This window comes from Anolis carolinensis, chromosome 4 (genome assembly GCF_035594765.1).
Source record: "Anolis carolinensis isolate JA03-04 chromosome 4, rAnoCar3.1.pri, whole genome shotgun sequence".
Classification (NCBI taxonomy): Eukaryota; Metazoa; Chordata; class Lepidosauria; order Squamata; family Dactyloidae; genus Anolis; species Anolis carolinensis.
The window spans coordinates 20,109,167-20,126,822 of NC_085844.1; the positions used below are offsets into that span (position 1 = coordinate 20,109,167).

The 17,656-nt window shown below is 40.1% G+C and overlaps 1 protein-coding gene across 1 annotated transcript in view; it reads left to right on the top strand.

The window, feature by feature from the left end:
- The first annotated feature begins 1,283 nt into the window (after window positions 1-1,283).
- The window catches only part of rad21 (RAD21 cohesin complex component), a 28,635-nt gene continuing 12,262 nt past the window's right edge, over window positions 1,284-17,656 (top strand). The window contains exons 1-7 of the mRNA XM_003219448.4: window positions 1,284-1,546; window positions 8,449-8,616; window positions 10,290-10,419; window positions 10,887-10,986; window positions 11,538-11,644; window positions 12,557-12,760; window positions 16,288-16,416. Coding sequence (XP_003219496.1) covers window positions 8,473-8,616; window positions 10,290-10,419; window positions 10,887-10,986; window positions 11,538-11,644; window positions 12,557-12,760; window positions 16,288-16,416 — 814 coding nt within the window. The 5' untranslated portion in view covers window positions 1,284-1,546; window positions 8,449-8,472. The remainder of the gene's footprint in view (window positions 1,547-8,448; window positions 8,617-10,289; window positions 10,420-10,886; window positions 10,987-11,537; window positions 11,645-12,556; window positions 12,761-16,287; window positions 16,417-17,656) is intronic.

The window sequence follows — 17,656 nt, forward strand, 5'->3', positions numbered from 1 at the left end:
GACAGAAAAAGTAGTTCAATATGCAGTAATGCTATGTAGTAATTACTGTATTTACGAATTTAGCACCAAAATATCATGATGTATTGAAAACATTGACTACAAAAATGCGTTGGATAATCCAGAACCTTGGATAAGCAAGTGTTGGATAAGTGAGACTCTACTGTATCATATTTTGGTGCTAAATTTGTAAATAGAGTAATTACAACATAACATTACTGCGTATTGAACTACTTTTTCTGTCAAATTTGTTGTATAACATGATGTTTTGGTGCTTAATTTGTAAAATCATAACCTAATTTGATGTTTAATAGGCTTTTCCTTAATCCCTCCTTATTATCCAAGATATTCGCTTATCCAAGGTTCTGCTGGCCCGTTTAGCTTGGATAAGTGAGACTCTACTGTACTGTGCCCTTTCTACACTGGATTATATGGCAGTGTAGAGTCATATAATCCAGTTCAAAGCAGATAATCTGGATTATCTGATTTGGTAGTCTGGATTATATGACTCTACACTGCCATATTCAAAGCAGATAATCTGGATTTTATATGGCAGTGTAGAAGGGGGCTCAGGCCCCTTCCACACAGCTGAATAAAACCTCACATTATCTGCTTTGCACTGGAATATATGGCAATGTGGACTCAAGATAACCCAGTTCAAAGCAGATAATCTGGGTTACATGATTGTGTGGAAGAGGCCCCAGAATATCAAGACAGAAAATCCCGCAATATCTGCCTTGAGCTGGGTTATATGGCAGTGTGGACTCAGATAACTCAATTCAAAGCAGATATTGTGGATTATCTGTCTTGGTATTCTGGGTTATATGGTTGTGTGGAAGGGCCCTGTGGGATTTTATTCAACTGCGTGGAAGGGGTCTGGGTTATCAGAAGCCCCTTTCATACAGCTGTATGAAATCCAGTTTTATCTGCTTTGAACTAGGTTACGTAGCAGTGTGGACTCAAACAACCCAATTCAAAGCAGAGAAGCTGAAAAACCGCGCATGCGTCGAACACTACATGCGGAGCTCAATTCAGGCCCCTCCTCCAATTATTGCATTTCATAGCCTTCTCCTTCAGCCAATAGTCTCAGAAAGCCTTTTTTTTTTTTTTTGCTCGATTCGATTGGCCGACGTCAATGCTGTATTTTTCCGTACAGTATAATGAGAGAGCGTGCTCTCCCGCGCAGGCGCATTAGGCCCTCCCATCTCCCCGTGTAGCATTGTGAAGGGGGCATTCTTCACTGGGCATATCCGCCTTCCGCTCTGTACAGTATTACAAGGAAACGTGCTCCACCGCGCAGGCGCAGTAGGGACTTCCCTGTCTCTCATTTCTCCCCCCTCCCTTCTTTTAACGGTAAACATCCTGCCGATTTTTGAACGGCTGGTTTGGGCGGCAGGAAGGAAGAGAGCGCGGCCATCTTGTTTGTTTGAGTCGCCTCGGCAGGAGGGGGAGGGAGAGAGGAGACTAAGGAGAAGGGAGCGGCGTTGGCGGCGGCGGCCCGGAAGGCTTCCCACCGCCCGAAGCCCTCGGAGGCCGCGGCGGAGCTGAGGTGAGAGGCCGAGGCGCGGAGAAAGAAGGCGCGCAGAGCGAGGCCGGAGAGGCCTAGGCCGCGGCGCCAGAGGGGAAGGGGCTTTGCGTGGCGAGGAGGGCCGGGCCTGGGCGGCCTCTGCCGGGGAGCCTTTCACGTTTCGCTCCCTCAAGGCTTTGGGGGCCTTTACTGATCCGAATTAAACCAGCTTTTCCACCCAGTGCGGCCTCGAGGCTGGCAGTTAGTTGGTGGAAGTCTTGCTTTGCCATGAAAGACATTGATTCATGATTATGTTTGTATTTATTCGAATCTAGCACATCTCGTCATGGGGACAAAACAGGGCCATTTTGAAAAGTACAACATACAACTTTTTAAAATGTGAGTGTCCCCAAAATCAAAAATCGGAAAATCCCGAAAGGTGCCGAATTCAAAAAAGTATAGTAATGTATTTATTTCCTGTCAAAATCATCACATAAATAAACAAGTATACAACCGATAAAATAGAGGGAACACGAGCGGCTACATAATTTCAGAGCAAAACCGGGCAAGAGCGACCGCATTGTCTGTAGCTTTAAACAGTTCTTCCTCTGTTCATGAGGCAGGGCATGTTGGGCAAGTGGACTGTTCTGCTCTACAGTCGCACAAGGTGGAGGCTTCTTCTAGATCAGGCATGGACAAACTTTGGCCCTCCAAGTGTTTTGGACTCCAACTCCTACGATTCCCAGCAGCCTAACCCCTGGGTGGCTGTGAGTTTTTTGGGCCGTCTGGCCATGTTCCAGAAGCATTCACTCCTTACGTTTTGCTCACATCTATGGCAGGCATCCTCAGAAGTTGTGAGGTCTGTTGGAAACTAGGCAAATGAGGTTTATATATCTGTGGAAAGTCTAGATTGGGAGAAAGAACTCTTGTCTGAGGCAAGTGTGAATGTTGCAATTGATCGCATTGAATGGCCTTGCAGATTCAAAGCCTGGCTGCTTCTTGCCTGGGGGAATCCTTTGTTGGGAGGTGTTAACGGATCTTGATTGTTTCTTGTCTGGAGTTCCCCTGTCTTCTGAGTGTTCTATATTTACTGTCCTGATTTTAGAGGGTTTTTTTTAATACTGGTAGCCAAATTTTGTTCATTTTCATGGTTTCCTCCTTTCTTTTGAAATTGTCCACATGCTTGTGGATTTCAATGGCTTCTCTGTGTAGTCTGACATGGTGGTTGCTAGAGTGGTGCAGCATTTCTGTGTTCTCAAATATGCTGTGTCCAGGCTAGTCATCAACTAGTCTTCTATGGCTGACTTCTCTGGTTGAATGAGTCTGCAGTTCCTTTCATGTTCCGCCTTTCATGTTCCTTGATTCGTGTTTGGGCACTTCCGAAACGGTTCAGGGACTTCCAAGTGGCCCATTCTTGGTTTGCCCCTGGAAGATGGCCCTCATTGGGGGGGGGGGGGGGTATACAGTTGGAATGTCCTGATTTTTCTGCCCACAGGGATATTTTTGCACTTGCTGGTGGAACATTAAGAGGAGTGGTGGTTCTCATGAAACTTTCCCTTGATCTGAGTCTACTGGGAAGAGGCTCATAGCAATGCAGTGGATGTCTTTCACAGTGTTCAACCTTATTTCTCTCACATTTGGCTGCAACTTTCCGTTGCACATGGGGGGCAATGCCAGCTAAAAAGCATTACTTTACAAAATCATAATTATAATAAACTTTATTTATAGTCTGCCCCCTCTCCCCAAAAGGATTTGAGGCGACTTATACCCAGTTTCCCCAAAAATAAGACATCCTCAGAAAACAAGACCTAGTAGAGGTTTTGTTGAATTGCTAAATATAAGGCCTCCCCCAAAAGTAAGACCTAGCAAGGTTTGTGTTTGGAAGCATGCCCACCAAACCGAACACCAGAGCATGCAGGATCGGTAAATGTATGTACCATAGATTGTTACTCGTGGAAATAATGGTAGTAATAAGAAATTCTTGATAGGATTCAGTTTGTCTGGCTATGCTGGTTTGTGATGACAACTACTGTACAGTATATAATAAATGTTCATTTTTTTGTTCAACAATAAATGTGAATTCTTCATGGAAAAATAAGCCGCCACCCCCCCCAAAATAGGACCTAGTGTATCTTTGGGAGCAAAAATTAATATAAGACACTGTCTTATTTTCGGGGAAACACGGTAATAAAAAATACAGTATACATCATAATACTTGACCAGCCAAGACACCAACATTCATCAACCAACAAATCAGTAAATCATGATACATAAACAAAAATAAAATCGTAATAGACATATTAATAGACATATAACATTAAAATATGTAATTGAAAAATGAGTTCTCATTGGCAGCATATTGTCAGAACTATCACAGTGTATCAAATCACATTGGCATTTTATAACCAAAGAATGCATGTCCTCATCACATTCCCCCCCCCTCTAAATTCCTGTCAGATTTGTTCAGATGAATTTGATACTTTTTGAAGCAAATTCCACATATAACTATACAAATATTTAAAGGAAATACAGTATGGGTTTGTTAATGTTTCCTGTATAGAGACTTTTGGGACGCCCTGTATAGATTGTTTGTCAATCTAGGGAAGGGAATAGGAGAAATCAAATCAAATGAAAATAATGCCCAGAACACTCAGTAGGCATGCAAACCTTCATGGCCGAATACTGATTTGAATAGAGATCTCTACAATAGAATTAAATGACAAATCAATTAAAATCTGTGTGATGCAAAGGGGGTTGCCTTCTCGGATATCCTAGTTCCCTTCTTTTCCTAAAGAGGATCTTTAAATGACTAAATCCTACTTTTTGCAATCATAAGGTTGCCTTGCTCTGATTTAGGCCATTTACCCCCCAGTACAGGCAGTCCTTAAGTTACTAACAAGATAGGTTCTGTAGGTTTGGTCTTAAGTTGAATTTGTATGTAAGTTGGAACAAGTACTTTTAAAAATGTAACTCCAGTCAAATATATTTAGCTTTGGACAGCATAGGGAAGGGTTCACACTCTGTGGTGTTTTGCTATATGTGCCTCTGTTCACCACACTTTCTTATATAAAATGGCAAAATTCTGGTTTGCCTTTTGGACTTTTAAAGAAATACTTTCTAGCTGTAGATTATTGAATCTGTGTATACCAGTAGTCCTCAGCCTGTGGGTCCCCAGATGTTTTGGTCTTCAACTCCCAGAGATCTTGACAGCTGATAAACTGGCTGGGATTTCTGGAAGCTGTAGGCCAAAACACCTGAGGATCCACACAGAATAATAGAATCATAGAATAATAGAGTTGGAAGAGATCTCATGGGTCATCCAGTCAAACCCCCTGCCAAGAAGCAGGAATCGCATTCAAAGCACCTCCGACAGATGGCCATCCAGCCTCTGCTTAAAAGACTCCAAAGAAGGAGTCTCCACCACAGTCCGGGGAGAGTTCCGCTGCCAAACAGCTCTCAGAGTGAGGAAGTTCGATGTTCAGGTGGAATCTCCTTTCCCGTAGTTTAAAGCCATTGTTCCACATTCTAGTCTCCAGGGCAGCAAAAAACAAGCTTGCTCCCTCCTCCCTATGACTTCCTCTCACATATTTGTACATGGCTATCATGTCTCCTCTCAGCCTTCTCTTCTGCAGGCTAAACATGCCCAGCTCTTTAAACCGCTCCTCATAGGGCTTGTTTTCCAGACCCTTGATCATTTTAGTTGCCCTCCTCCTCCAGCTTGCCAACATCTCCCTTCAATTGCGGTGCCCCGAATTGGACACAGTGTGATTCCAGGTGTGGTCTGACCAAAGCAGAATAGAGGGGTAGCATGACTTCCCTAGATCTAGACACTATACTCCTATTGATGCTGGCCAAAATCCCATTGGCTTTTTAAGCTGCCGCATCACATTGTTGGCTCATGCTTAACTTGTTGTCCACGATGACTCCAAGATCTTTTTCGCAGGTACTGCTGTCGAGCCAGGCACCCCCCCCCCCCCCCCCATTCTGTATCTTTGCATTCCATTTTTTTCTGCTGAAGTATCTTGTATTTGTCCCTGTTGAACTTCATTTTATTAGTTGGGCCCATCTCTCTAGTCTGTTAAGATCATTTTGAATTCTGCTCCTGTTTTCAGGTTGAGAACCACTGGTGCATACAGAACCCATGGGTTCAGAGAGCAGGCAATACTGTTTTCCTTATTTCTTATAAAAACTTGAACTCTGAGATCATAGAAATTATGAAATCCTCCTTTTCTTAGGATGCTTTTTTGTTATTTCCATGTTTTGGCATTGTTTTAAGAAAAAAATGAACTCAGTGCTGGCTGATTGAAATTGCTGAATTACCATATCCTTTCCTTACACTGCCTCATTCCTAGTGATTTGGCAGTATTTTAAGAAATAATAGAAGATTGATTTCCGTGTTCATTGGACTGTATCCCATTGAACCGTGAAACCTATTTCAGAGTGAATATGTACAGGATTCTGCTGGAAATTCTCTAATAGTGGATTATTGCATGGTAGAGTTGAAGCGCGAAGGTTTTTATTTGCTGTCTTTCAAACGATGCAAAATACTGTATTTTGCATTATAGGCTGTGTAATTGATTAAAGCAAGTTTAAAATAGCACTTCTGAATAATATTCCCATGATTATTAGAAAATTGAAATATTGATGCCTGAATACTATGCTCTGAACAGAATGACCTTGCCAATGGACTTAGTTTTCCTAAAATATTGGGAGGTGGGAATGGCTGATAGACCAAGACCAGCGTAATTTCATCTAATGTATGTTTCCAGGCTTCCACAGGTGCAGATGAATTTGTGTCTTATCACAGGATGCTCTGACCTGTAAGGTCAAGAGAAAGAGGAGGATTGTGACATGTGGGTGTAGAGGTGCATAATGGTAAAGGTAAAGTCCAGTCGTGACCTACTCTGGGGGTTGGTGCTCATCTCCATTTCTAAGCCGAAGAGCCGGTGTTGTCCATAGACATCTCCAAGGCCATGTGGCCGGCATGACTGCATGGCGCGCCATTACCTTCCCGCTGGAGTGGTACCTATTGATCTACTCACATTTGCATGTTTTTGAACTGCTAGGTTGGCAGGAGTAGGGGTGCATAGGAATCTGCTTTAATCTTGGGGAAGGAGTGATGGCTGCCCTGGTGAAAAAAGTGTAAAAATAGAAAGAAAAAATAGTAGTGTTTTTATCCCAAACCCATGATATCAAACTATTAGCTGGTTCTTGTTCTTGCTAGATGCTTGGCAATTTCTGTAATCACATGGTAGGCGTGATGGTTTCCTAATTACCTAATTTGTGTCTTCACCCTTCTGCAGGTAGCACCATATAGATAGCAATTGTAACCGGAATTACAGAAAACAACAAGTGCTGTATGGAAGTTACATTTCTCTAAGTGGACTTATTTAAACACGTGGGAATTAGAACTGGATAGTTCCATAATGGCTGTATCCAGTGTTACATGGTTTTGTAGGGGAGTCTGCAAAGTGACTGGTACACAGTTGGCACCCCTACAGCATGACAAAATATGGGTAAAGGGATTTTGATGTACACTGGGCATTCTTGCCATTGTACTGTTACCTATCTTCACAATTTAATAAAAGGTTCAATATACATAATTTATGTTTTGTAGCGGGTTATATATGGTGCTGGCCATCAATTGTATTGATTTTATTTAGGACATTTAGAGCACTTCCAGACAGGCCCTATATCCCAGGATTTGATCCTAGATTTTCTGTTTATTCTAGATTATCTGGCAGTGGGGACTCATGTAATCCAGGTTAAAGCAGAAAACCTGGCGTCAGATCCTGGGATATAGGGCCTGTCTGGAAGGGCCCTTTTACACAGATTTTGTATCCTGCCTTACTTCCTACATGAGACTGAAGATGGCTCATAACATATAGATATCCCTCCACATTTGTGGGTTAAGCATTCACAGATTTGATTATTAGCAGATTGCTGTATTTGTCACAGCCTCCATTGCTGCTCTGCATGTGACTGAATACATATATTCTCTAGTTCAGGCATGGGCAAACTGCGGTCCTCTGGGTGTTTTGGACTTAAACTCCCAGAAATCTCAGGCAGTTTACCGGTTGTTAGGAATTGTGGGAGTTGAAGTCAAAAACACCCGGAGGGTGGGTTTGCCCATGCTTGCTCTAGGTATTTGTAGGGCGATTCTTTGGTCAACTTCGTACAGAAGTTGACTGTAGAATGGGACTGGAGGATCTATAAATATAGAAAATTCTAGAGAAGAGAGGTTCTTTTCAGGTTAAAAATACCATGTTTTTATTAAAGGTTTTTCTACCTTCATGCGGGTCTTGTGTCCCAACCCCAGTGAATGTGGAGAGCTGACTAACCATTTTAAAGGATGTGACACTCCAGTTGCACCCATTTTGTGATATTCTTTTTAAAAAATGAAAGGACTGAAAATACACTAGTATTGCTGTTTCTTCATTGGAAGGGGAAATTGGGTTCTTTGTGGAAACAACTTTATGTGTAATGTGGAACTGTAGATAGGGTTTCTGATCTGCTAACTTGTTCGGTTTGACAAACATGCCTTGCTTTTCAGGCTTGAGATAGACAGTTGGATCTCATTATTCTAGTGATCTAGTTTGGATCTAAACCATGGGTTTAGATTGGTATTTTATATATATGTAAAAAATCAGAAGGCATACATAATAACTTACAATGTGAGTGAAAAAGATGTAGGGATAGCTGCATAATACAGTCTGTAACCTGTCATTTTGTACACGTCGGCACTCAGTTCCTATTTGTAGGACCTAGTATTTCCAAAGAACAAATCAAACATCATTCATGCTGCTTGCTATTAGGTATTTTGTTTGAAACAATTTAACAATGTAAACTATACTTGATAACTAGGAGAAATTGTTTCTATAAAGTTACTTGTAAAAATTATTTTTTTACATAATTTTTTACATAATTTTTATTCTTTTTTTCAGATTGTTTCATAGAGAGTAGACACAATGTTCTATGCTCACTTTGTCCTCAGCAAGCGTGGGCCGCTTGCCAAAATTTGGCTGGCGGCCCACTGGGATAAAAAACTAACCAAAGCCCATGTCTTCGAATGCAACTTGGAAAGCAGTGTGGAGAGCATCATCTCACCAAAGGTATTCCTTGCAGAATTACTCTAGATATAAAAATAATGAACTGAATCCAGTTACAGTTTTTATTTAGAATAGTCCCATTAAATTAATGAGTTTTATACAAATGTTGAATTACTATGTTTCCATTTTGGAGCTGGTCTGGTTTGGATTAGCAGTTAGATTTAGCCTAATTGGGTTTCGATTATCATTTTTTTCAATTTAATTTTTATTTATGTGTCCTATGGTAGATGGGAGGATTGGGTCAAATACATTTCCCTAAACCATGGCTTTCCAAACTTTGTGTTGCCTGCAGTGCATCGGTGTGCCATGCAAATGTACCAAGAAATCTCTTGAGTCAGTGTGAAATAAGCAGTACAAACTTGCATGCATATGTTTTTACATATATGAATGAAATGTTTTTATGATATTATAATAAAAAACTGGATACTGTATCACAAAATGATGCCTGTCTTAAAAGTGTGTCACCAGCATCAAATGTTTGGAAAGCTCTGCCTTAGAGCTTTCAAAACAGATGTAAGCCTGATCTCTCAAAGATGACATAGGTTTTATTTCCAGCTTGTGTGGATTTACTGTAAAATACTTCATGTAAAGCTTCCCTTTGTAACATTATGGAAATTTCACCTGTCTCAAAAAGCTGTTGCTAAATTATTGACCAGGCCTGCTTAGGATAGAGCACATAACTCACTTGCTAGTTGTTTTTTGGGTAAAATTTAAGTTACTTGTTGTCACCTATAAAACTTCGTATGGCTTCAAGCAATCTAAAATATCATATTCTCTTATACAAGGCTGCCCAGGTTTTGGTTATTCAGGAAAGACTCGTCTCCCAGTTCTAATAGTGGGCCCTTGGTATCCACTAGGGTCTAGTTTCAGGACCCCAGTGGTTACCAAAATCCATTGAAGCTCAAGTCCTATTAAACAGTGGCATAGTAAAATGGTGTACAGTGGTGTTTTTAAAAACTTATGCTTGCTGTATGGTGCCATGTTGTTACCCACTCAGTCTGTTTATAGGATTTGTGTACTAATGTCTCAGCATCATGTTCTCGCAATTCTGTATTAGTTTTACATTTACGTTGGGGTTTTAGGCTTAGTGCTATTGCAAATATAATAAACAATAACATAAATATGTTTTTGGCTCTTTTATGAACAAGCAAGTAAAAATGGCTGTGACTCACTTTAATATGGTGGTGGTCTGGAGTCAAGCCTGTATTAGTGAGTTATGTCTGTAAGTGGGTGCTGTATTTTTTGGTTCATGTGCTTTTAAATTGCTTTTATTTTTAATATATTTTAATTACTCTGTTTTCAATCTTTTTGGGTGAAAGTTGGAAAAAATAAAATAAAACTTTAAGAGGCAATTTAAATTTTGTAATCTAGTAATCTAGTCAGAGATGAATAGAATTCTGTAAACACTTTTGCACTCATTAGCATTAAAATTTCTGTTGGCCACCACAGGGGAATGTCTGTATTTAGAAATGAATATTAAATATTATTAAAGAAATTTACAAACCACCACCATGATGTTGGAGATATAAAAAAGACTGATTTTCCAAAATATTGACAAATTAAACATGACTGCCAAAAACATTGTTATTTGTGAATTCAAGAGTGATTTGTATTCCAATTAAACCATTTCTTGGATGTATATGATTGCTAAGTACTAATGGTAATGCATTTTGCAGGTGAAGATGGCTCTTCGTACTTCAGGACATCTTTTATTGGGAGTTGTTAGAATCTACCACCGGAAAGCTAAATACCTCCTTGCGGATTGTAATGAAGCATTCATTAAGATCAAGATGGCTTTTCGTCCAGGTTGTGTACTTACTGTTTGCAAACTTAATGCTACAGCATAAATAACAATTGCCCTGGAATCTGCAGTTGTTGCAGCATACTTACTGCTGTATTTTTGAACAATAATAATGGTAATAATAATTTTATTTCTAACCTGCCTCTTCTTGAGGCGAGTTACAGCATGTCTAAAAACACAATCATCTAAACATTCTATAAAATATACATGTTAAAATATTTCTACAAAATACATATTAAAATTCACAGAATAGAGATTAAACAGATGTTCTTCATGCATGTTTAGGTCTGTTATGTACAGTGGGACTTAACTGTAATTTCGTAACATAGACGTTTTAAACAGATTTCTTCCCCATTCTGGTAAAGTATTTAATTGGCTATTAAAACACATACAATGATAACTTAAGTGCTGAGATTGTTGCTTTTCCTTCAGAAGTACCACTTTATACTTACGTAATAACCCTTTTTTTAAGGTGTGGTTGATTTGCCTGAAGAAAATAGAGAAGCTGCATATAATGCTATCACTTTACCGGAAGAATTTCATGATTTTGACCAGCCCTTGCCAGATCTAGAGTAAGCAACTTACTGACTGTAACTTTATTATCTGAGAGAATTAATATTGGTATAATAGACATTTGCTTGTTGATTTTGTGGGATTTAGGAAGTGCAAAGCAATCCACTGAGAGAATGCTCCTTGCATAACCTATTAGAAATCAAGCCTTGAATACTGAATCCTATCACACTTCTGTTACATAATTTTGGTAGCAGTGAATCATAATTGTCACCTTTAAATGTTGTTCATTTATTTCAGTTGCCTTTGAAGTGTATAATTGGATAGCTACCCTTTTTCTAAAACACGAGTTGTCACATGCATAAAATCCTTTGCCTTGTAGTCCTTAATAATTAAAATATGCCTTTCAAGCAGTTTGGAGCATTTAAATAGTTACATCTGAAAATAGTATCTTTGCAGATATTTGTTGAACAAATGAAGCGAAACTTTCTAGTACTGTATTCCTTAGTTTTGGGGGGTTTTTTTGTAACATTGGACTGATATCAGTACCTCTGTTTCTTTATGGCTGCAGAATATGGAGTCTTTTAAAACATTGTTTCTTTTCCTCCCAAAGTGATATTGATGTAGCTCAGCAGTTTAGTTTAAATCAAAGCAGAGTGGAAGAAATTACAATGCGAGAAGAAGTAGGCAACATCAGTATCCTTCAGGAAAACGATTTTGGTAAAGTATAATTATTTGATTCCAAACACATTTGTATTCTGTTACTGCTATTATTATTGCTATGGAAGCAACTCACAGGCCTGTATGATTTGTGATACACTATCACATATTTCTACAAACTGTAAGACACAAAGATAATCAGTTTTCAAAATTGTCTTGGTCTCTGATAATTGTGGAATATTTTGAAGGACACCTGATTCTTGTTCTGCAAATAAAGTTATGTAATCACATCTTAAGTATCCTCTTGCCTTTCTAATGTGATAAATATGCCTGTTTCTTAATAGCTAGGGTTTGTGAAATCAGGTGTATTTTCTAACTTAAGCTTCATATAGTGTCCTGCAGAGTCTTCTTTAAATGATAATTTTTAATTGTACCTCCACTGAATTATGAAAATCACAGGTAATAGACAGGGAAGGATCACATTAGTGTGATTAATCAGTCTTTGATCAAAATGACATATCTCTGTTGTCATTAAACTAGTAGATCGCAAAATAGCACTATTACTAGCATTCTGCAATCTTTCAGTTTATAATTTGAATGGAACTCATGAGTCTTGTACCAAAGTTCAAGATTTTTTTAACTGATTATGCTACAGTTTGTTTAAATGTACTAGTAAAAATTCATAGCACTTCATACTAATATGTGAGTAAATGTTTTCAAACTAAGGTATGCGGGTGTAGGCCTAACTCACTTTTTTGTTCTATCTAGAGTAGACCTTTTGAATTAATTGAAACTTGTTAAAGCAATATAAAGTTCCATTTGATTTACTCAACATGGGAATTACTTCTTGGTTATTATCTAGTGGTAGTACAAAATATTGCGAAGTGGAGCATTAGAAACATTTAGTACAGTAGTTTTAAATGGAAGATATTCAATCTCAGTTTTTTCAATTTATAATTAAATGGAAAATAGGTGACTTTGGAATGGATGACCGTGAAATTATGCGAGAGGACAGTACATTTCCAGATGACATGTTGGACAGTACCGGTGCCTCCAACCTTCTACTGGAGCCTGAGCAGAGCACCAGTCATCTTAATGAGAAAGCTAATCATTTGGAATATGATGAGCAATACAAGGATGACAATTTTGGAGAAGGAAACGATGGGGGAATCCTAGGTATGTTGTCAATTCAAGTTTTGTTCCGCTTAGCATAAGGCTTACATTCTTTCATGAATGTGGCTTTAATTAAGCTTAAATATTTTAGAAATGTTGCAGTTCAGCTCAAGCCTTGATAAAATACGTTGCAATGTTTTCTGTTTTGTCAAACGTTGCAAATAGGCAATTGTTTTTGAAATTCTCCTAGCTGTTGAGATTGATTTAGTCTTCTTTCTTCTGAATAAAATAATTCCTCTGTCAAAGTACTGAAAGTTGACTGGATGTTTAAGATACTAGTAATTGAACCCTTTGGAAATGGGTTGTTGTCACGACCCAGGCTACAGAGCACCAATAACCATACGCAGAGGCCAGATTCTATCTAATATCTTTATTAAGGAAATATATAAAGTTAGTAAAAGCAAATGTAAAAGTTAGTCCAGAAGCAGACCTTTCAGGAAAGGTCAAAATTAGTCCAAAGAAACAATGTCCAATATGAAATATTAAGGTCCAAAGTTGTAATCCAATAACCGAAACACTCACTTTGCCAGGCAAAGTGAGGGGAGATGACAAGGTCCTTTAGTCCATGAACTTGAGCAAGGCTAGGAAATAACTTGATACTTGAAACAAGGCTTGAAACGTGGAACAAGGTAACGAGGAACAAGAACAAGGTCCGTGGAATAACTTGGTAAAATCCGTGAAACAAGGCAAGGTTTAGTCCTGGGAAACAAGGCAAGGTCCGTAGGTAAACAAAGGCTGGGAAACAGGAGCGAAGGCTGGAAACAAGGCAAGGCTTGAGCAGGAACGAGGCTTGAATCGGAGCGCGCTGTCCAAACACAACTCGCTCCGGAGGCTGACGAATTGACTCCGCGAAGTTACTACGCGGGTAAAACACCTATATAGAGTCTAACTTTCCCGCCGAAGCAGTTCTCTGGGAACCAGAAACGAAAGCTAAACTCTGAGACCAGATGTTTGACTCCTTAAAGATTCTCACGAAAAGCAGACTTAATTGGGTACATTCTTAGCTGCTATTCTCGCACTCCTGCGCGAAGCTGCTTCCAAACCCCTCTGTTGTTTACAAAACTCATGGCGAGAGAACACGGGAGATGTAGGCTCAGGGTTTGTTTGACATACTTCTGGGACACAACTTTCTTGCAGGTGCAAGGTTCCCAGATCTGCCTGGGAAAGATCTGGCTGAGAAAATTCCAGTTCTGACTGGGAAGGTAAAAAACCCAAGTTTTCTTCTTCATCAGGCATTACAATGTCATGAGCAGGACTACAAGGCCCATGAGTCATCACAGTTGTGGATAGGGAAAAAAGTTCAGCTTGTGAGTAACTATCTCTACATAAGAATATGCACAATTTGAATCAGTGGAGACATTCTTTGTTTTGATTATATTCCAGTCTTCAGCAATTTAGCTGAGTTGCTGCCTTGAGGTTGCTGGATCCATGCTTCTGCCCCAAAATGGCTTGGATCCCATGAAATTATGCTTTTGAAATTGTGCTTGTAAGAATTATTCATTCTTTCACATTATAATCAATTTTCTCTTTATTTCCTGCAAAAAGGAAATGATCAGGAAATGCTGAACATGGATGTTAAATGTCAGGTTCCACCTCTTTTTCTCTCTGAGCTCATAACATCTCTATTGGCTTGTTCAATTTGTATCAAATTCTAGGCAACCTATTTTTTCCGTAGTTGTCTTGATTATTTCTTTTTTTTATCACCAAATCCCAGCAGATTCAAAATATAATTATAATAATACAGCCATCATTTTGCCAACCTATCCCTACAGTTCAGTTTTTGAAATTACATTAAAAATAGATGCCAACTTGTTCCAGAATTCATAGATGGGTGTGGATTTGAATTAGGTTTCTTGGTTCTGACCTGATGATTTGGCTTCCGTGCTATACCATCTTCAGGCTGGCTGTTTTTTTTCCAAGTATAAATATTGAGTAGAAGGAAAGTAACTTTTCTTTCAGGTCTTGAATACTTTTGTGGAACAACATGCATGGACCTGGGCTCAGTGACATGGAGCGTGCATGGCTTGCAACCTGAGCAAACTAGATCTACCAGATTAGTCTGTCATTGCAGCCCACACATCAGATCTCCAAACTCTCAAAAAGTATATTTACACATCACATACTAAATGTCCACAGTTTTAAGATGCTTCCAGTTAAGAAGATCTAGTAGCAGTTGGTGGGAAAGTTGCTTGTTTGAAACCCTAGAAACTGGCCATACTTAGTTATGTAATGTAATGGGAAGCAGCCTGTGTTTGAAGCATCAAGGCTGTTCACTGCTATTCAAGGTGGGCAACGGAGGATCCCCTTAGGTAGGAAGGAGCCATGCAAGTGCGGTTTGTGTATTTGTGAAATAATGCCTAGGGTGGGAGAAAGAACTCTTGTCTGCCTGAGGCAAGTATGAATGCTTCAATTGGCCAGCTTTATTTGCATATAATAGCCTTGTAGTTTCAAAGCCTTGCTGTTTCCTCCTTGGGGGGGGGGGTATCCTTTGTTGGGAGGTGTTAGCTGGCTCTGGTTGTTTCCTGTTTGGTATTCCCCTGTTTAAAGAGCGTTGTTCTTTATTTACTGTCCTGGTTGTAGAGTTTTGTAATGCTAGGATCCTGGTTTTGTTCATTTTTATGGTTCACAGCAACCCAATAATATAGTAGTAATGATTATGATGACTCTGAGGTGGGAGGTGTCCAGAGAAAGAGGGCAACTAAAAGGATGAATAATCCCTCTGAGGCACATCTTAAAGTGTTGGGTCTGTTTACCTGCCGAAGAGAAGGTTGAAAGGGGACATGAGAGCCATGTATAAATACCGTCCACTGCTCTCCAGGGCAAGGGGAGGTCTTTGTGCCTCTGTGGCTCTGGGTTGGGTGTGGGTTGTTTGCGGAGCTGTTTGGCTCCATTCCCCCGCCTACCCTCTCCCTTCTCAAGTTTGGGGGTAAGCCGGTTGGGCTCCATTCTCCCCTCTGCCTCCCGTCCGGTGCCTCCCCAGGTGGGAAGAGGTCTTTTGAGGCGTCAAGTTGTGTGTGGTGTGTCTCAGAGCCATTTGGGGCTCCATTCCCCTCTTTCACCGGTCATCTGCCGCTTTCCTGTGCTGGGGAGGCCTTCCAAGGCCTCTGGCTCTCTTCCTCTCACCACGGGCACTCTCTCCTGAGGGGGAAAGGGGGCGGGAAAGGAAGCCTTGCCATCAGCACCGTTGAAGCCCTGCCCACATGGCTAACGTCACCAAGTTTCCCGGTGGGGGGAGGGGGGCTCTCTGTATGCGTGGTTAGTAATTTTTTGGTTTTGGGGGGTTTCCTGCAATTTGGATCTAATTTTATAGGGTTTTTTGATGGAAAGACATAGATTGGATGACTGTCTTGTGGATGCCTGATTTGGTGTGATGTAGTCCAGTGGTTTTGTTTACTCCATTGGAATTACACACATTACATTTTAATATATATAAAGAATTCTTTCATTTTTCCAAGTGAAACTTTGTCTTGACAGTATTGAAGATATGTTATTCCTTCTCCAATCCTAACCTTCCTAAGTTGCCATTTCAGATGACAAACTTCTCAGTAACAATGATGGAGGAGGCATATTTGATGATCCACCAGCCATTTCAGAGGCGGGAGTGATGATGCCTGAACAACCTGCCCATGATGATATGGACGATGATGATAATGCCTCAAGTGAGTGTTGAATCAGTTCTCTTTAAACACAGAAGAGAGATAATGTAAATGATATTTACAGTAATCACTCTAAAGCCATTTTGTGTGTATTATATTTTATTGGAAAGGGCAAAATCTTTGGCATGAGAAAACTGGGCAAGTATTCAAGGACCATATTCCCGTGGGTTGTTGCTTAAGATGAAAAATAATAAACTTCTGAAATAAAAAAGCCCAAAACAACACAGTTGTTTATATTTTCATATTTAAATTCCGTTAAGTGATGAGATTTTTGTTGCTACAGCCTGTTTCCATGTAGACTGGCAGTCATCCTCCATGTTCAATGGGGCAAGACCAAAGGGAGCGTGGGATATTCTGAGCCAGTAGTTGAGTATGACCACCCACACCCTGGCCTCCACTCTCATGAAACCTGTCTCCAGTCGCAGGATGGCACTGGAAACATATTTTGGTACTTGCAGGGTCGATCTCGGAGACTTTGACTGTACCAGCTCTAGTGGGGCAAAATTGGAGAAGGGGCGTAACTGGGCACCATACAGGCTTGGCTTCAAATAGTTTTGAGTGCTACAGGTATGAAATGGGCCCCTCTTGACTTGAGGTATTTTAAAATGGCAATTGAGCTCCTCTGTGCAATGTCGGCTACATGGTCTCCATTGTCTCATCTGCCACTGTTGGATTGGAGGACTACTCCCAAGCATTTGAAGCATGGGATCTGCTTGATTTTATGTCCATCTGTGACTTTTGGGTCTTTTGGCAAAAGCCATGATTTTGGTTTTATTGTAATTAAGTTGGTGTTGATCTGCTTTGCAGTATTGTGTTAGTGCGCTCAGTGCTCTTTTAAGGCCATTGGGTGTTCTTGAGAGTACAGCTGCATCCTCTGCATAAAGTAAGGTGGAAATATGTCTTCTTGCCAGTTTTGGGGGGTGGAAATCCATGTTGTGAAGATGGTCCACCATGAAGTTGATATTAAAATTAAATAGTACAGGGTACAAGGTACAGCCTTGCTTGACACCTTTTTTCGTTCCAAATGCCTTGGTGGGGTGGCCCTGGAGGTTGCATCTTATTTTCAGTGAGGTCCCTTCATGACGTAGGCATATTAAGGGAAGTAGTCGGTGAACGGTTGTAGAGCTGTCCAGTTTTTCCCATAGTTTGACCCGAGAGATGGAATTGAATGTTTCTTTAAAGTCAATAAAGACGACATAGAGTGAGGATATGTTTTGAGAGGAGTATTTTTCAACAAGATTTT